This window comes from Ictidomys tridecemlineatus, chromosome 11, assembly GCF_052094955.1.
Source record: "Ictidomys tridecemlineatus isolate mIctTri1 chromosome 11, mIctTri1.hap1, whole genome shotgun sequence".
NCBI classification, from domain to species: domain Eukaryota; kingdom Metazoa; phylum Chordata; class Mammalia; order Rodentia; family Sciuridae; genus Ictidomys; species Ictidomys tridecemlineatus.
In genome coordinates, this window is record NC_135487.1 from 36044877 (window position 1) to 36065088 (window position 20212).

Sequence of the window (20212 nt, forward strand, 5' to 3'; positions counted from 1 at the left end):
GATCATGCCCTGGACTCAGAAAATGATATTTGTTTGCCCGTTGAAGGAAAGAGTGAGGGGCTTCCTTCAGCCAGCAGTTTGGGCCTTGGAGGGCTATGCAAGGTCGAAAGATCCGTCCCTTGGAACAGCAGTAACTCACCCAAGGCCCCAGGCTGGGACTCTCTAATAAGCTTCCCTCCCTGGGCCTGGCCACAGACAGTGCTGAAGTCCTCACAGGCCCAGATGGAAGGCTCAGCTGGAAAGACTCATCTGGCCTCTTAAGTTCCCCTGGGTCGGGCAGTTACTGTCTTTCTCCAGCTGCTAAAACTCCTGCCAATCTGATCGTGTTATTCCTCACTCAAAATGACTAGCCTTGGTGGGTGCAAAAACAAGGACCCCACCCCTCTGCCCACCTCATCTCTGCAGTCCCTGCCCTAAAGATTTAATCTATTTTAAATAGCATTGACGTTTCCTTCTCTTTCTGTCCTGAGTCCACAGGAGGTGGGTATGACTGATCTGGGATCAACTCAGCTGGAAGGGGGCTCTGGGCTGGCTGGGCTCCAGTTTTTAGGTGGGGTACCGATCTGCCTTCCAGGTGTTCCTGGGGACCGCAGTGGCAGAAACTCCCAAGGCAGGCTCCTCTCCTGTTAGATCATGCAGGTACTCAGCGGCCAACTAAACTGCACCAGCTCACTGAAGACCTCCGTGTGAGCCAGCTCTGTTAGCATCCTGTTGGCCAAAGCGTCACCTCCACATGCCCAACATCAGTGAGGCAGGTGGAATGACCCCCATCCATAGCCCTTCCCGCACTCGAAGCTCCAGAGGCATCCAGCTTCTAAGCACAGCCGGTTGTGCCATGCCTCTGGGCTCTGGCCTAGGTCCTAGGTCCATTTCTTCTGTGGAGTTTTAGCTCAAGGCTTCCTGTCTATGAAGCCATCCCTGTCTCTCAGATAGAGTCACGCACCTTCTTCCTCATGAGCCTCTGTACCTCCTGTGTTTCTGCAGCACACTGCTACTTATAGTAATGTTTGCACGTCAACTTCACAAGACTGCACTCTGCGCATGCAGGGGCCTAACCTGACCTACCTAGACAGGGGCCTGGCACAGAAGGAGAGTTTGGAAACTTCCTGCTAAACAAAAGAGTGAATAACTGACCAAATTAATGACCAGTTTCAGGGTCCTCTTGATTACTAGGTGTTCACTGGCATATCTACCTGGACCCCATGGGTCTCTTGTCTATTCTGTGATGCTCCAACCCCTGTTTCTAGGTCACAATAGATTTAAGACACTAAATAGGGCCAAAGGCCCTTGATGGAACATTTATACTTGCAACTTGAATGCGTAGAATGTCTGATCAGGAAAGGACATTATAGTCTCACTAGTTCACCTGCCCCCTTGAAGGAAGAAGCAATCATAGTCCTCATTAATCCCCAGTGCCTAGCTCAGGGCTGAGGAGAGAGTGGGTGCTTGGTAAATACCGTTGTGTGTTTTTCACCCTAACACTTTTACTGATAAGAAGATGAAAGCCCAGAGAGGGCAAACGAAGCTGCTGAGTCATATAGCATGTTTCTCATGGACTGGATTCCAGCCTGGCTTCCTTGATGTCTAGCTGACCAGAATCTCATGGGTGTTTTCTGAGCCCTTATTTCTTGACATAGTCCTAAGGTTCCATGAGGCAGATTTTAATTACTGATTCCAAATTTATCTTCAATCATTGGTGGGTCCAATATGGATGACTTAATGCTGTTTTAAAGCCATGAAGGGAAAAGCAGGACAGTGACCTTGGACTAGTGCCCTTGTGACCTTAAGCATCCTCCCCCTTCCCCACCCCCTTTAGAATGCAGATCTTTCTAGTGGCAATAAAGACTCATGCTAATGTATGCCATTTACTAGAACGTCTGAATCTCAGTGGCTGATGGCTCACAATGATATATTTGAACGGCACACTGGAGCTGGCCTGCAGCAGCAGCCACCACCTTTGCTGATCCTTCACCCTTACAAAGACTCCCAGGCTAGAAGCCCTGCCATCTTGGTATTTTAGTATTCACAGTGCCACTGCTCACTGTGGAACAGCCACTGACCATAAAGTTTGACATTTTGAAGATTAAAATGCTTTGAATTAGTCATGCACATGTGAAGTCATTGTTCTTTCTTGTCCTGCTCCGGAATCTAAAAATGACTTTCAGTAACTTTCCCTCAACAATTACCTTCCGGAGAAGAGTTATGGAGAAGCTCAAGCCAAGTCAGAGCCTCTCTGTCACTTGGAAGAAAACCAAGGCAGAGCAGAGGCAGGGCGAGCTGGGGCTTTGGAGAGGGGTCTGTTCTACCACAGCTGGGTGGTCTTCCATGGGCCTCCCCAGGAGCAGTACGCTGTAGGGCTGGGGATGGATGGGTCAGGAGGCCAAGTCCCACAGGTGATCTGGATGGAAACCCAGGAGGCAGAGCAGGTAGGCTCATGGGGCTCTGAGTTCAGTCCACACAGGTCTGACCCCAGGTGAGTGAATATCATGGACTAATGCTTCCTCCCTTGCAAAGAAAGAAATGGTCACTACTTCACAAGGCAACCATGAGAGTTAAATCAGCTAATGAAGTGCTTGGCAGTGACTGCCACAGGGAAGGCAAACAGCAAACATTTTTCTTTTCTCAAGAGCTTTCTGGCTTTCCAAGACTCTGACGTCTTCCTCCTCTTCCTCATGCAGGCCATTCCCAGAATCCCAGAGACAAACTGTTATTAAAAGTCTCGGCCCAAGGGGCGTGAGCTTGGGACTTCACAGTCTGCCCTCAGTTCAGGCAGCAGGAGTGGACCACAGTGGCAATTTTGTTATGAGAGAGTTCAAGAGAAGAACCCCCTTTGCTTGAAAACTGGTCTTCCTGCTGGCTCCAGAGTGGTGTGGGCAGTTCTACCCCCAGGCAACCAGAGGGCTCCCAACTACCTACTCAGCAGATTCATGACTTAGTGGAACTTCAGAAAGCAATCACAGAGCTTCAGTCTGTAATAATAGCTGTCCGCCATTAGGGGGAACCCACCCAGGTGTGGAGTGCTTATTCAATTCACCTTGTCCTCACAGGAACCCTGGGAAATCTGAGCCATCCCCTCTGTTCAGCAGACAGGAGTCTAGAGCCCAGAGTCACACAGGGTTTGGAATGGAAACCAGACTTGTCTGATTTCAGAACCTGGGGGCTCCTATCCACTGACCCACACCTGCTCAGATCCTTACCTCCCTGGCCCTGGCCCAGCCTGTGCCCCTTGGTTGTCCTGACTTCCTCTGCAGCTCAGTTGAGAGGATAGTCTCTGAGGACAGTGGGGGGTGCTCTGTTTCTAGAGTCCAGCCAGACCTTAAACAGCTGCAAGCTTGGACTGTGTTTTGGGACTGTGCCCTTGGCTCTCATCAGGGGACACTATGAGAGGCAGCCACATGACACTTGTGCTGGCATCTGCTAGAGGAACGTTCACCAGGCCAGAGGCCATCACTGCTCTTGGGCTCCCAGCACAAGTTCCCGGGTGAGATGTTTTCTTAAGAGCTCAGTTCTGGGAAATGCTTTGTGCCGTTTTTATTAAGGCATGTGCTTTTGTTGTAACTTGACACAAATGATAAATAAGTGAGTAAGCAAATTAAAACAAGTGGCCAGTGGACACACACCAGGATGTCAGGTGGGGCCTGGGGATGGGATTCCTTCCTTATCTCAAATCTTCCCTGTAAGATAACACTGGAACAGAGACTCCCCCTGACATTCCAAAACCCTCTGGTTGTCCCTTAGCTCTGCTCCCAGTTCCTGATCAGACACTTAGACAAGAAGTTGGAAGAGAGAGACAGTGAGCCCTGAAAAGACAGTTCCTCCAAGGTGAAGGTCAAGTCCCCATTTTTCTGAAAAGCTCAATAAATGGAATTTGAATCTGAATCTGAACCGAGTTGGGAGGCAAGGGAGGAGCAAGGGAGGGAGGGAGGGAGGGAAGGGAGGTTTAGAAGAGATCTAAGAGGGAGAGGAAAAAGGCCTCTCTGCAGATGGGAGATGAGGAAGGAGTCTGTTGAGCCCCTGCCAAGGCCACTGGGAGGTCAGAGGTCAGAGTTTACTAAGCACCAAGGTCACCTCATTCATTAGTTATGGTGCTAACTCACTAGGGAACTTGCTCAAGGTCATCCACATGATTCACATGTGGATTTGAGTGCAAAACCTTTCCCCTATTTGCCCTAAGAGAGAGGGTGAAGGAAGAAGAGAGAGGAAGGAAGAGCTGAAGAGATGGGAGGAGAGGAGGGAGGCTGTGTGGACAGAGAAGACAGGAAGAGGGGAAGGTAATAGAAGGGTGCATAGAGCTATGAGCAAAGGTGTGTGAATGTGAGAAAGTCAAATTGACAAAAAGACAAAAAAGAGAAATGGAAAAGAGGAGAATGAGAGAGAGGAGAGGGAAGTCAGAGGTGGGGAGGAGAGATGCCTACGTAGAGAGAAGCCTGGGAGCAGGTGGTGGGACACCTCCAGCCCCCCAGAGCTCAGGTCCGAGCCAGAAAAAGGACAGGCTGCCTTCCAGTCCTCTGCAGAAGTTGACTCTCAAGGCCCCATACACCCCTGGGGCCAGGAGAGGGCGCCTCAACCTCAGGCAACTGCAAGGAGGCTGCAGCTGGAGTCCCTGCGAGGCAGGCACAGAGGGAGAGAGCCGGGAGGGAGGCCAGGCTTTCAGTAGTTCTGTGGGTTATCGGACCCTGGCCAGCACCTCTGGGGGACACCAGATCCCTGAAGACATGGGCTGGGCACTGTGCTGATCTGGGTTCTCCCTGGTTGCCTCTTACCAGCCTAGTGTCTTCTCTGGGTCCTTTTCCTGTCACTACCCTATTCAGATCTGCTTCCTGTCCTAAAGGGTACCATGCCTCCTCCTCTTTTCCACCAAGAACCATTCCTTGTTTGAGTACAGGGTAAAAGAGTATTCAAAGTTATTTTCCACCTACCACGCCATTGGATCTGAACAATTCACCAGGTAGGTGCAATCAAAAGAATGGAAAACTGAGGCACAGAGATGGAATGTCAGTTGTCTGTGGTCACATTTGTCTTAGATTTTTGCCACTATGACCAAAGGATCTGACAAGAACAATGAAGAGGAGGAAAAGTTTATTCGGGGCTCATGGTTTCAGAGATCTGGGTCCAGAAACAGCTGATTCCATTGCTCTGGGCACAAGGTGAGGCAGAATATCGAGGATGGAATATCATGGTGTAGAGGAAAACAGCTCAGGGCATGGTACCAGGAAGCAGAAGGAATGTTCTCTCTCACAAGGGACAAAATATATATACCCCAAAGGCATACCTTCAGTGACCCACCTCCTCCAGCCATACCTCACCTGCCTATAGTTAACACCCAGTAAATTCCTATCAGGGAATTAATGCACTGATTAGGTTAAAACTATCATAACCCAATTATTTCTCCTCTGAACTTTCTTGCATTGTCTCACACATGAGCTTTTGGGGGACACGACATATCTAAACCATAAAATGCTAAAAATAGAAATCACGGGACTTTCCAGTTATTACATTCTATGATGAAAACCCAAGAATCTTAATTCCTTTTCATGATATGTTTTCTCAACATGAGATTAAAGAGGGCTTTTGCATGCTGACTCTAAGCTGAGCACCAAATATCAAATCTTGGTCACACTGAACCCTGACCTCTGTCACAGATCTCTACCATTGACTGAGTCCTGAGACTGATTATTACTGACTTTATCCTATTTTTTTTTTAAAAAAGCTTTGAATTATGCCAATGAGTACAGATAATAGAATCTGACTCAATAGGAATATCTCAGTATTCCAAATGCAGTTTTGAGGACACTGGTGTTTAAGAACCATAAGAACCCCTTAATAATATTAAAACCCCTTCCTGGAAGATTTTGTGAGAATTATAACCCAAACAAATCTCATCTATTCTAATGGCCCAGAAATTTAATCCTTAGATTTCATGTAGTTCAACTCTTGGCTACTAATGGTAACAACAATGATATCATTTATTGAGTGCCCACTATGTTTCAAGTAACCTCTTTGGCACTAAGAATATTTTTCAGTGTTTCCATCTACTGGAAACAAATCTGTAAAGAAAGTACCAGTCATCCCTGTGACATGGGTAGACTGAGACTCAGAGGTTAAGTCACTTGCCTTAGGTCACAGAATAGTTAAATAGCAGGACCAAGATTTGTATCCAGGTCAGCCTGGCTGCAAAGACCAGGCTCGCTTTCAACCTATTGTTTAACAATTGCATCTGTTAGTTACTCTTTAGCTATGAGCTCCTCCACCATATGGCTGATTTCTTCAAAGAAAGTGCCTTTTAGTGGGGCCATAAGAGGATTTAATATCAGAAGAAAGAAGTTCTATGTTTTGGGAGGCATTGCCCTGCCACCTATCAACTGTGTCACCTGGACAGGGTTCCTCTGTTTGACTCTGAGTCTCTGCACTTTTACGGCCTGCAACTGGACCTGGCTTAGGATAGGAACTCAGGGAGAATGCACAGCTCCCTCCCCTGACCTTTAGCTTCCTTGTTTATAAAATAGAGATAATAATCCTCATCTCTCTAGATGGTTGTGAGGACCACAATACGTGATGGTCGGCATGCACTCCAGATGTTGGCAACTGCTGTTGGCCTCCAGGAAGGCATTCTGGATGAGCTTTATAAATACCATAAATTTGTTTTACTTTGCACTAAAATCCATGCATTCTCTGTCCCCTGTTCCACTCAAGGCAAAAACTGCATAGATTGAGAGCAGCCTTCCTCTCAGTGTGAGCTGACTCTCACCTCCTGTCTCTCGAGACACATCAACAAGCCATGCACGGCCACAACCCCAGCTAAAGGCCCTTGTCTCAGACAGAGCTGGCAGCTGCCTCCTCTTATTGGCAGCACATTTATCATCTTGAGGAAAATATTGATGGATAAGAAACCCCAGACAGGCAGCGTGTCTTAGCTGCGCGTGCAGCCTGAAGTGAGATTTGAGGTGCTGGTTCTGGGTCTCTCTGGAAATAATGAAATGTCGTCCTGTGGAGAACGGTCCATGCTCCCAGGGGTTTGACAGAATCCTAGGGATGACTGTGTCCAGCACATAGTAGATGTTCAATAAATGTGAGTTTGAATCCAAATCAAATAAACTCTGAATGAGGCCTGGTGGGTTCTCATATGTCCAAAAGCATCATCTTACAGATGGGATCCGGGAAGGAACTGATTTGCTCGTCACCTAGCAGGTCAGAGGCACACACCAGATTAATAAAGTACGTGGCTCATAAATCTCACATCAGAAGGCTGTCCTGTGCCACAACACCACTAGGACAGGTCCTCAGATCTCTGGCCAGACGGGGTAATCTGATAAACTGGATTGTAACTGAAGTATAATGTGATAAACCTAGACATTTCCCCCAGAGAGGTATTTTCAGAGTCCATCTCTGAGGGAGCGCATTCTCTGAAAGGGCGGCCAGCATGGGCGTCAGTGGTGCTATGGGATGTGCTGGTGGTGCACTGGCACCGCCATCTGACCCATCTGACCTGTCCTCCCTACGAGGCAGGCAGTGCGCCCTCCCCCTGCAGCACTGGTGAGGCTGTGGGTCACGGTCTTCACCAACAGACTCCCACAGCCCTCTCCAGCCTCCTGGCCTCTCATTCCCTATCTTGCATTCCCAGGCCCAGACTGGTCCAAAGGAGGAGAGCAGCTCTCTTAACGCTCTCGACTTCGCACACGCTACTCGCTGTCTGCAAGACCCTTTGTCCCCTTATGATCCTTCTAGACTAGGCCTAAGTCCTGGTTTGTCCTGGTTGCATCTACTCCCACCCCTCAAGGCCAGGTTAGACGCCCCTTCTCTCCACTCGGTGTGCTCCTCTTTGTCACCACTGTCCTGTCATTACTTGTCTGCCCACCTCCACCATAGTGGAAATGTCCTCAGGCCATGACCAGGGAGCTCTGCTTCCCTAGAAACCACCACAGGGCCTGGCATGAAGTAGTGGCTCCGCCTGCAGCCTTGGGTTCTAGACCTCTAGACCCCTCCTGTCATAGAGGTTCAGAATGGAGCTGCTTCCCAGCGACCATTGTTTAGGATGCTAGGGCCACACACACAGATCTACACCCTCTGTTACAGGATAGCTCTTTAGAGATTTGGCCAAGGCAAATATGCATTCTAAATGTTCTCTTTCCAAGGAAAATGCTCCTGAATTCTTTACCAATTCCTCATAGGTCTTAATTTTGGGCTGGGTGACCAACCAGCCTGGTTTGCCCATAGCTGACCTACTATTAGCACTAAAAGTTCTCAGTCTCAGGAAAACCAGGACGGTTGGCAAACTTAGCTTTGTGTTCTTCTTCCGACCTGGTCCTGCAGGGACCATGCACTATTTACCAGTATCTTACAGAGGGTGGGGGCCAGAAATACACACAAAGCTCCAGGGGCCGAACGAAACAAAGGGCAAAAAAGGCCAGCACCTCCTTGATCCCCAAATTTGCTTCTGTCTCTGCAGGGACCCAGCATCAATTTTGGCAGGAGATTAGAATGTGGTGGATACATAACCTTGTTGGTCAGCATTAAAGTTCATGTTGTCAATTAAGAAGCCTAAACCTATTTACTACACAGAAAACCTCATTTCCTCAAATCTCTACTTCCAAAGCTCTTTTGTTTTGTTTTATAGAACTATCACTATATCATCATCATCATCATCATTATGTTGGGGATTGAATCTAGGGCCTTGTGCATGTGAGGCAAACACTCTACCAACTGAGCTCTACCCCCAGCTCCTTATCACTATAATAAATACTGCTTAAAAAGCCCCCATACCCAAGACAAACATTCTGGGCATTTCCTCATTCAGCCATGACTTACCAAGCACCTATAGTGTGGCAGCTGTCTCTCTCAGTGTCCTTAGAATCAGTCAGAGTTAAGCCCAAACCTGCAGTGGGGAACTCTCCCCACATTTGTGCAACAAGAAGGTTGGGAACACTAGTAATTGTGTACATAAATGTGTGAGTGAACCTGAAAACAGACAAACAGCTTTGATTACTTAGAAACCAGCCAGGATTTCTTCTGACCGTCAGCTAACAACCATAACCCTGAAACAATATCAACTCTCTTTATCATCAGCTTGGTTTCCATGGAGCCTTGCAGTGCTGCTAAGTGAAGGCTGACAGTTATCACTATAAAGTAACTTTACAACTTTGTAATTTGTAGCTCTCTGCTGACAGTAATATTAACAGCATTTCGAATTATGGCTATAAACTTGACAACAGCAGGTAAAACTCTTAGAAACCTCATCGTGGGGGATGAGGGAGGCTGGGGGAAGGTAATGACAGTTTGGTTTTCCAGGCCTGGGCAGGAGGCATTTGGAAATCAGGGGCACACTTTGATGTGGAGGTGGGCAAAACAGCTTGGCCAGGCACCATGGAGAGTAGGTACAGGTGGCATCTGACAGCTGTGTCTGGATGATCAGAGAAGGCAGATAGGTCAGTTTAGGGGATGGGTATTAGAGAGGGATTTTAGGAGGTGGAGGACAAGGAAAAGCTAGCTGATGAGTCCCAACCTCTGGGATTCAGAAGAGAGTCCTGCTTTTCAGGGAATGGAGGGAAACACCGGCTCACTGCAGAGCAGAGAGCAAGGTAAGGCAAAAGGCTGGAGTGCAGAGTGGACAGAGCAGCCCTTTCCAGCTGTATTCATCTGGGTTTCAATTTGCAATCTACCCCTGACCATGGAGCTCTGCTCCCCTGGAAACCAGCACAGGGCCTGGCATGAAGTAGTTGATCAACTTGTACAGCCTTGAGTTCTAGACCCCTTCTGTCATAGAGGTTCAGAACGGAGCCGCTTCCCAGGGACCACTGTTTAGGATGTTAGGGCCACACACATAGATCTACTCCCTTTGCTTCTTGATAGCTCTTTAGAGATCTGTCCAAGGCAAATATGCATTCTAAATGTTCTCTTTCTGTGCAGCCCTGGAAGGTTACTTGATTTTTCTGAGCTTCTCTTTGCCTACTTTTATCTCAAAGGCCCAAATCAAATGATCCTTTATGTCTGTCCATCCATCCATATATTCATCCACCCATCGACATACCTACTTGTCTACCTACTGATTTGGAAATAAATTAAGATCATATAATTTTATCTTCTAATCTAAAGGAAGGCAAATTAGGACCCAGAGCAGATACAGACTTCCCTAAACCTATGTGGCCAGATGAGGCAAATCCAAGCCTCCAGTGCTGGAATCCTGATCCTTTTCATGAAGCACACCCTTAATGTTATTAGGTTTTTACTATTGCTGTTATTGGTCATTTATTGATTCATTCCTTCATTTAGCCAATTGTTCAGTAGGCATTCACGTTTAAAGATCAAACTCCAGTGTATATCTGTAGGGAGGAGAAAAAAACTATCAACAAATCTCAGCAGTGAAGCCTCTGGTTTCCAAGACCCACTGGTTCCCAAGACTCTCTGGTTCCCAGAACCCTCTGGTTGAAGTTCATTTTTGCTTGTTAATCTTAGCAAAGCTATGACTCTGAGTATGACAAATAAGAACTAAGAAGACCAAGGTACCTTTAGATGTCAACAAGTCAGATCTGACTGCTTTCTACCCCTCTGTCCACCTAAAAAGTGAAGTTTCCCCCCAGAATGAAGTTACAGCTCCAAAGTCACACACACTGGTAATTTATTTGGAAAGTACAGAACTCATTTTCCTAGTGGCCTGGCAGATGCCAGGTGGGGGTGGGTGGAGCCTCCTTCCACTTCATTCATTTGCAATCCCCAGAGTCTCTCTAGATCAGGCTATGGCTGGAGAGGTGAGGTCACTTAACCAAGGTCACACATCTTTATGAGGGACCATGGGGCATTGGGCCATACTGGAACTGGGATCCTGATACTAGGATTGGGATTCTTTTCACCAACTTACGGAGCAGAGCCTACCTGGACAGTTCCCGCCAAGACAATCACTTCCCTCATTTTGACTTCAAGGTACCTTGAACCTATTATGAACCTTTCTAAAGCCCACTACTTCAGACCTATAGAGCCATCTCTTTACCAAAATTCTCCGTCTGGATGTTACAAGAGCCCCTTATACTCCACATGTCACAAACAGAACCCAAACAGCCCCCTCTGCAGCCCTTTGCTCCAATAGTCCATGTCTTAGCAACTGGCCCTCCCATCCACTATGTTGTTCAAGTCGAGAAACTGCCACCCTTCTTTCCTCTGCCCTTGGCCCATAACCACACCATCAGTGATAGACTCAATCCCTCCTGTTACATATTGGAACACATTAAATGGAACTGTTTTTACTTGTGGTTTCAGCTGAGAGCCCAAGACTGTAGATGCCACATTTCAAAATAAGGTGTGAGACCACCATGTAGGACTTGCCAAAGAAAATCCAAGACCAGTTGTGTAAACTTCATCTCACCTACCTTTACTTAAGAGTCATAGTGACCCCAACAGGGGTGAGCCATCAGAGCACCAGGGGCTGAGGAAGAAACCACAGGCCACCTCCCGCAGGCCACATCTGCCCCTGGCAGTAGATGTCCCACACAGGAGAGAGTGTGTCTGAAGAAGCTCATGAGGGCACGCCACACCAGCTAACTAGAGCCCTAGTCGACTAGGCCTTTCTGCCCCTGTCCTCCTCTTCCTCATCCTGTTCAGCCTCAGAGGGGAGGATCAGGAGAATAAGTCAGGCAGACCCTGACTCCCCTGATCACCATGAGATAGGACTGAGCCAGAGGACAGAGAGGGTTTTGCTTTGAAGAGATTTGATGGTTTTGATTGGACCAGACATAGTAATTGCTGAACTGAGACTGTTTTGTGACTAGAATTAATTAGAGAACTTTTCATTTCCTGAGAGTGATTGGAAACTCATGGGGCCTGCCAGAGCTTTTGTATCTCTAGATCTACAATCCATACTCATCTATCTATAAGACACTGGAGACAAACATAAAGTGGTTTCACGGTTGCACCTTGTGAGCAGCGTGCATTCCATGCACCCGTCCATTTCCACACTGCTCACACCTTCTCTTCGTGGCTGGCTCTGCCTGCACTTATTGATCACTGGTTGTTTCTGGCCCAGCCCCAGCTACCCTCCAACACTTGGCCAGAGCATCCTCTCTGGCATCTGGGTTCTCTCCTGTACTTCTCCCTTTGCCAAGAAGGCTGTTCCACCCTTGCTCTCCCTGCCTGCATCCTATTCACCCTGGGGCTCTGAGCCTTAGTTTCTTTCCCCTGGACCCCACCTTGGTTAGATGACTCCCCCTCCCCACCAGCAGAGCTCCCCCATGCCAGACCATTTATCCCTCTGTGATGCAGGGTCACTTTACCTTTCCTCCTCCCCTCAAAACTGTCTTCTTGAAGGCAGAGACTAAGCTTTATTCATCTGTCTCTTCCTGCTGTCTAATGAGTTTTGCTGGATAAATTAGTAAATTAATGATATTTTCAATGTTTGATATATGTTTCACAGGACCCTGTGCAAAGGATATAGGGGGTCTGAATCAAGACCAATCCAATTAACTGATGGGAAATCTTGGCTTCTTCTCTTGGCTAGCTATATACCCTTCTCCCAGAGCCAGCATTATCAGATTTCATCATGGCCACAGCTTTGGGCCTGGGTGGAAACCAGTCTGTTCAGGACCCAAGGTCTCTGTACCCAATGTTTTCCCATCCGTTATGTCAAAAGCGCTATTTCTTCTTGGCTTGTAACCATACCATAAACAAAGGCCAGAGAAGCTGTAGGGCTACTTTATGATTCCAGTTTAGCCTTCTCTCTCTTTTTTTAAATCATTCAAACAGAGCATATTTATTACTCGACAGGCTAGTAAAATGTAAATAGGGTTTGCTGAAAAATGGTCCAAAATTCTCAGGAATTTATCACTCCACAACAACAACAAAACCAACAAATGACAGGAAGGAAAGACAAGAGAGCTAATATTTAAGAGCACCCAGTATGTGCTCAGTGATTTATCTTTCATGAGAACATGAATTTTCCCATGCAAACCTCACAAAACCCCTGAGAAGTAGATAATGGTCATCCTCATTTCACAGGTGAAGAAACTGAGGTTCGGAGTGGTTAAATAACGGGGTTGGAACCCTCCATGAGAATGAGGCAAGGCAGCAATCATATTCAGGACTCTGGCACCAGCACTGTGTTCTTGCCACAGAGTGGACAGGTTGGAGTTTCAGAGGCCACTATCTAGGGCAGAAGCCTCTGAGGATGTCCCTCGATTAGGTTCTGTTTAAAGATATGGGCCTTTCTCCAAGAAAACAAACTCTGTGTCATGACTCACAGCTTTGCATACATTTTAGGTTACCACGGATTTTCCTGAAGCCCATCCATAGGCATTCCAATTAAGAACCCCTAAATTAAAAGGAGAAGAATAGTTGTTGGCTTGGCCTCATCAGCTGTCTAAGATACTTTTTCTTTATTTCCACAGTTAGATAAGAAACTCTTATGTTCATAAATTCACTAAATCTTAAGGCTCATGGATTCTTGATTTCATAAATTCATCTAATCATAGAATTATATAACTTACATTTTAGAATTTGAAAAATCTTAGAATGTTAGAGCTGAAGGGATCAGAGTGATGGAGTCCATACATAATCTTGTTCCACAACTCCCACAGGTAGGATATGTTGGAGCTGGGCCTGAGAGAGGGGACAAGGCTGGCTCAAGGCCACTCAGGCATAATGGTAGAGTAAGGATTCAAACTGCCATTGCTGACTTCAAAGCTAGAGCACTGAGTTATAAGCAGGCAACAGAAGGAACACCATGTGGCCTCCATGGAGCTGGGAAAAGTGGGCAGGAACGTTTGTGGAGCATCTACTAGATTCCAGAGGGTACTACAGAATCCTTTTACCCTCTAATAACCCTGCAGTGTGGCTGTGGTTTTTATGTTACAAACAGGGAAGCAGGCACAGAGTGGTCAGATAACCAGCCTAAAATCACAGAGCTAGGTTCGGATCAGCTACTGCAATCCATTGCTCTATTTCCCTGATGTGGTAGACAAGGAAAGTCAGAGGTCAAGACCCAGGTCATGTTTAGCTAGTTCGTTGCCAGGGAGGAAAACTGAACAGATACATATGTTCTGGCCTGGACACCTTTGTCAGCCTGTGTGAAATGTCCCTCAGGATCCCCTGCCTCCACTAGCCCTTCCCGCATCTCATCCAGCATCTTCTGGCTAACTAAGCTGGTCTCCATGAGTCCTGGTGATAGGGAAAGGCCACCCCGGATGGTAGACACAGGAAACTCCATGACAGCAAGGCCACATCTCCCCAGTGTGTGAACCAGCTGGCATCTTGTGGTGACCTCACCAAGGCCCTTTGCCCCATAAATCCTGTCAACACAATCCACCTTCTTTAACATCAACACTGGACCTCATTCCATTTACAGAAGCCTTAAGTGTCTTGACCAATAGTCACTTAATATTTAGAGGACACAGTCATATAGGTTATGTAACCTCATTATAGCTCAGTGAATTTTATGTCTTCCTGTTACAGATTTGGAACCTGAGGCTCCAGGGAAGCTATAGAACTGCTCAGGGTGGCCCATGTAGCTACCAGTGACAGCCAAGATTCAAACCCAGATGTGGCTGAATCTATGTGGCTGCCATCTTTACACCACACTCTCCGTCTCTGTGAACAACTCTAATTCCCACTGCAGGGGCTAGAAGGTGTGAAAGTCCTCCATCACTTTGTAAATGTGAGGAAGCTCACCTCAGAGAGTCTAGAGGACTTGCTGAAGGGCGTGCTCCGGGAAGAGGCTGGTGCTGTCATCAGAATCAGGTCTCCTGACTCCCCGTCTGGAGGACACTTTCTCCCAGACTGTATTGTCCTTCCCATCAGACCATGTAATTCCCTTTTCTGATTGGGACATGGAGTCAGCAGCCAACAAAGATCATAATCTGTCTGCCTGAAGTTTCTCTCTGTTAGGAGAGTTTTAAAAAAATAGGCATTTCAAACAGGAGCCAGGTTAAGTCACCCTTGTGTGTGTGGAACTGACTGGACTTTCCTGGAGCAACTCTGGTTCCTTCTTCCCACCCTCTTGATGACAGAATGAGGCAGGATGGCTCCAACAGTGCCACGGCCTGCTCAGCTGTGCAGGCTCTCTACTCTCTCTTGATCCCATCCATCACCAGCTCCTGTGCCCCACTGCCACCCGTCCGTTACCAAGTCTTTTCAGCTCCACATTCTAAATATTCTCAGCCACTGTCCTATCCAGGCCTGAGCTCTCCCCTACCTGGTCTGCCCTCACAGCCTGCTAACACAGGCCCTTCCTACTGTCTTGGCCTGTTCCACTCTATCCTGTCCACAGAGGCAGGGTGGATTTCCTCTCTTATTTAAAATCTATTGCTGTCCATTTCCTTCATTTTCAAGTGCAAATTCCTCATGGCCTACCACTTCATTTACCTCCTGTATCTGAAATCCTTCAGCCATACTGGACCATTTACAGCTCCTGTTTCCACCCCGTCCATCCCCCGAACCCTTGGGTTAATTTCTATTCAATCTTAAAACACAGCTTAGACATCTCTTCTTCAGGAAAGCCTTCCCTGACTCCAGGACTATTTTGAATTTTCCCTCATTTGCATGTAAAGACATTTTTGTCATTGCAACATTTTCTAAGTCTTACCTGGTCTGTGGTAGGCACCAAATATATATTTGTTAAATGCCAATGTCCCATAGCTTTCTCCTCCACTGCAGAACTTATTATGCCTATTTTAATTGTATCTTTCCTTTTCCATCTCAGACTTCCCCAGGTAGAATGACTGTGAGCCAGGAGCCATGCCTTCTTGCTCGGTATTTTTCCCTAAGTGCCCCATATGCTTCCTGGCATATACTAATGGTGGGTTTACTTTTGATGAATGAGGACTAGTTATTGAGGGGCTGGGATGAAGGAGAGGTATTCTACTAAAAGTATACTTATTTCTACCACAAAAACATGCCAGAGGGACTTAGAGAGAGTAGGTAAAACCATCCAACTGGACATCAGCAAACTAGACAAACCAAATTCAGGCCTCCTTTGGAAGGCTCATGTCTCGTTGTGAACTATATTCCAGAATCCCCTTTGATGCACTAGCTCAATCTCTTTCTTCTACTTCCTTTGCTACAATATCATAGGACAGCAAAGTAGCTATAGAGTGGAATGTGACCTACATATATATTAAGGAGGTAAGAATCCTGGAGAAGTCCAGAGCCACACATCATCAAATGTGTGAAAGTGGGAAGGGGCAGCATGACACATAAGAGATGGCCAGGCCTTGGGAAATTACAGATCTCCACTGCAGAGCACAGCCTGTTCCCTGGGCCTGACTGAGCCAGGTGGGTGGAAAGCCGACTTCAACAGTCTTGGTGGCCGTGGGGAGGGGATTCTCAGTTCTTATCATGATCTCTCCAGTGTTCTACAGGATCTATACCTCTGCCCTAACACCAGCCTAGCCCTGGATGGCCTGCCTGAGGCCATTGCCCTTCCCCCCATGTGCTCAGCAGGACAACCTGGAGCCACCAAGCTGCAACCTATGTCCTGCTGCAATGAGAAAAGATGCCTTCCTGCACAGAGTATGATGATGTGATAGGAACTCCATAAACACGCACCAAGGACTGAAGAAAGGCTCAAAGGACACCTACCTTTCTAGGGAAGGAGTATTTGCATATACAGTGAACTTTCTGCATCTGCTGTTCCATATCCAAGGGTTCTGCTTCCAAGGACCCAACCAACCATGGTCAGAAAACATTTGAAAAAAAACCATGCCTATACTGACAATATACAGCAATTTCCTTGCCATTATTCCCTAAATAATACAGAATTACAACTATTTATATAGATTTATATTGTGTTAGATATAATATCTAACACAAGTAAAATAGAAATAATATACACAAATGGTACCGTTTATATAAAATCCAAGGATTTTAGCGTCCACAGGTCTTGGAAGCAATATCCCAGGTACCCAGGGACAACTGTATATGAATTCCATTCCACCTTTTCCTCCCCTCCCCAATTATATTTTTTTTCTCTGAGAAAAATAAGGGTTGGGAAAGGAGAAATTGATCAACCTAAATTAAAAAAAAAATAAGTGAAAGCAGAATCTATCACAATCTATCACAGTCCTGATCCAGTGACTTCGAAATTAAAATCATTCTGGGAAACTAGAATAACTAAATATTACCTAAACAAATCCAGCAGGCTAGGGTGCAACCTTTAATCTCATCAGGGCAAACTTAGCAGTTTTTAGAGAAATTTTATGAGAAAACTAAGAAGGAGCAATTTGTCAAAGAAATACAAAGGCAGAGAGAAAGATGCACAGAGGATGAGAGAAAGGGAAGGTGGAGAAGAAATAAAGCGAAGAGAAGGAAGAAGTTCTGGAAGAAGAGAGGAGGCAGCAAGGGGGGGAGGAAAGGAGACACAGGGAGAGAAAAGCACAGCAGGGTAAGGAGGGAGGGAGAGGGGGAGGGGTGGGGGAGGGGTGGGGAGGGAGAGGGGGAGGGGTGGGGGAGGGGGAGGGGAAGAGAAAGCAAGAAAGGAAAAAGAGCCAGTAGAGAGGAGGAAAAAAAGCGAGAGAGCAGGTAGGTGCACAAGGAGACAGAGATGAAGAGAGAAAGTGGAGGTTGATGGGATCAGGGCTGGAAGGAGGAGCCAAGGTCGTCAAGCTCTTCCTCAGCAACCCTGGAGCATCATCTAGCCTGGGCACTTACAGACTTCAGAAGGCAGAAGACTCACCACCTCCCAGGGGAATGGGGAGGAAGACAGTGCAGCAGGAACACTAGGAGGGCCATGGGTCCAGGGCTGCCCCCGCCCCAGGAAGACTTGGGTCTGGAAGCGACAGTTGGAGGATGTCCATGTGGGGGGCATATGAAAGGCAGGGCAAATGGGACCATCCAAAGCTGCCACCTCCATCCTCCCCTCAGGTCTGGCCTTTTCCTGAACTGGAATCCTGATTTCTGACCTGCTAGTAAATCCTGGCAGACTTGGATTCCCCTGCCTGGATGAGACTGGCCCAGGGCCTGGTGGGGATTTGCCAAGGATACAGGCTTCTTCGGTGTAGGGCACAGCAGCCGTGGTGCCCCCGACGATGTAGCTGTAGAAGGAGACCTCTAGGGTGTAGCAGTAGGAAGTGTGGTCCAGGAGACCACCCAGGAAGCGCCGGCCGGTTCCTGCCTTCACGGCATCCCGGTTGAATGATGTGCTAGACTGAAAGAGTAAGTAGAGAGGACAGAATCAGGCCTGGGGACCTGCTGGCTATTTTGAGTAGATCTTACAACACTTCCTGGTCTCAGCTTCCTCTCCAAAAAGTGGGATATTAATCCCACATCTCAGGATTATTGTGAGGACTGATTGAATAAGCAACGTAATTAAATGAACGATCCAGCAGAGCCCTTGGGGCAGCGTAACTGCTGCTCAACAACTGTCTGTGGAAACTTGAGTGGGGACAGATGGAGCAGGAAATGTAGACAGGGAACAAGAAGCAACGATATGATGACGATGATCGTAAAATTTGGAAAGTGTTTTCAACTTTATGATATTGTTCCCCATGTCGTATCCCCTTTAGGCTTCAAAAGAATCCCTTGAAGTGGGCGTGAACACTTTACCTCTCTACAGATGTGGAAACTGAGGCTCATAGAGGTGGAGCAAGTAAGTCAGAAAGCAGATTGAACCCAGGATCAAGTGATTCCATGTTCCCATTAGAGATTCTGAACTCATATCCAGTGTCATCAGAGGGTAGGAACTATGACTGTGTCTTCACGAGGGTGTTGAGAATACCCATCAGAGTAGACAGACAGGTCAGACTCTCTCTTCAAACGCATGCTCCACCACCCCCTGGTGGTTTGATACGGGGCACTGACCTGCCACCAAGCTGAGGCAGCCATAGCGGTCCTTTCTCACCTCAGTTCTTGTGATCACACCAGAAAAAATTTAGACATGTTAATCAGAGTAGCAGGCATGAGTTTATTAGAAAAGGGAAAGGGAATCCTCTCAAGGGAGAGAGTGGGTCTTCTCAGAGAGGAGAAGGTTGGGGTGCCCCTTCTGCCTTCTGGTTTTATTGCAGGTTCCATGGAAGTTTCCAAAGAATTCCAACCAGGTCCACCTCCTGACTTTTAACTGATAGCAGGGGGACATCAGATTTCAAGTCCCTACTGGACATGACAACTTCAGGTCACTTTGGCCCATGCTAACCAGTTCTAACTGGAACATGTTCTTATAGATTTTGACTGGGGGGAATCATCCCTATCTCCCCGAGTTCTGGGATCTGGCCTATGTAAAAGGTCACTAAAGTCACCCCACCCAAGGGTAACGTGCTCTTTTCACTGCATTTGGGCCTGCACTTCTCCTGCAGATAACAGGTTGTTTGCTGAGGAATATATCATATCCTGTTGACCTGAGCCAGGCAGGGCTTCAGGTTTGTTTGTTTTGATTTTTTTTTTTTACAAAAGAAAGCATTTGGGGGTTAGCACAGTGGGTTCAATTTACAGAATTGCCTTCTTAACCTCCTGTTCCCACCACTCACATCTCTGTTCCCCATTAGTGTGATAGCAGGCTAGTGGCCTTATTTGTCACAACCTTGCTTTCCTCATCTGTAAAGTAGATGTGATAAAAAAAAAAAAATCTTGTCCACAGAGTTATGAGGGTCAGTTTGCTGAAGGTGTTCTGTGTGAACCCATGGAAATCTAAATAAATGAAAACTGTGATTTTAATAAGAGGATGTGTGTCATATTCAGAAGGAGATAAGAGAAGCAAGAGATGGAAAACATAAAAACAAGAGGGATAAAGACAGTGAAAGAAACAAAGAGTGTGTGTACCATTAGAGGTAAAGGGAAAAAAAAATCAGAAAATCATAAAATGGCAGATCTGAAAGGACTTTGAAATCCATGTGGTGCACTGCTCTCCTGTTGTGAAATTAGCATTGAGGAACCAAGCAGAGGCAGTGATTAGACCTGGATAGATGCCCTTGACTCCAACTCGGAGCTCCCAGAGGGGCTGCATGGCAGGATCCTTGTCAACAAGCCCATAAATAAGGCTCCTGGGTTGGGCCCCTTTTGTAGGTCCTGAAACCTCACCCCTGTGAGGGTCTCTGAAATGGAAGACACACCTTCCAAGGAACATGGACCCAGGAGGCTGCAACCTGCTCTGAAATTGCAGTGGTTTCAAAAAGACAGGATTGTAGAGGGTCCTATAGAAACAAGCATGGCGGTGTTTGTCCCTTAGCTGCAAATGGGCAGCCAGCTGCTTCAATTCTATCCCTAAATGCTAGGTAACCTTGCAATAGATTCTTAACTTTTCTGATCC

At 46.9% G+C, this 20212-nt stretch overlaps 1 protein-coding gene and 1 long non-coding RNA gene across 3 annotated transcripts in view; one reads left to right on the top strand and one right to left on the bottom strand.

Moving 5' to 3' along the window:
* Agbl4 (AGBL carboxypeptidase 4) overlaps window positions 1-20212 on the bottom strand; it is a 1323233-nt gene that overhangs the window by 39044 nt on the left and 1263977 nt on the right. For both annotated transcript variants that reach the window (XM_040288638.2, XM_040288637.2), the window contains exon 11: window positions 17956-18118. In XM_040288638.2, the coding sequence (XP_040144572.2) occupies window positions 17956-18118 (163 nt within the window). The remainder of the gene's footprint in view (window positions 1-17955; window positions 18119-20212) is intronic.
* LOC120890762 (uncharacterized) overlaps window positions 1-20212 on the top strand; it is a 28133-nt gene that overhangs the window by 7768 nt on the left and 153 nt on the right. Inside the window, exon 2 of the long non-coding RNA XR_005735179.2 lies at window positions 18477-18559. This is a non-coding gene — a long non-coding RNA (uncharacterized LOC120890762). The remainder of the gene's footprint in view (window positions 1-18476; window positions 18560-20212) is intronic.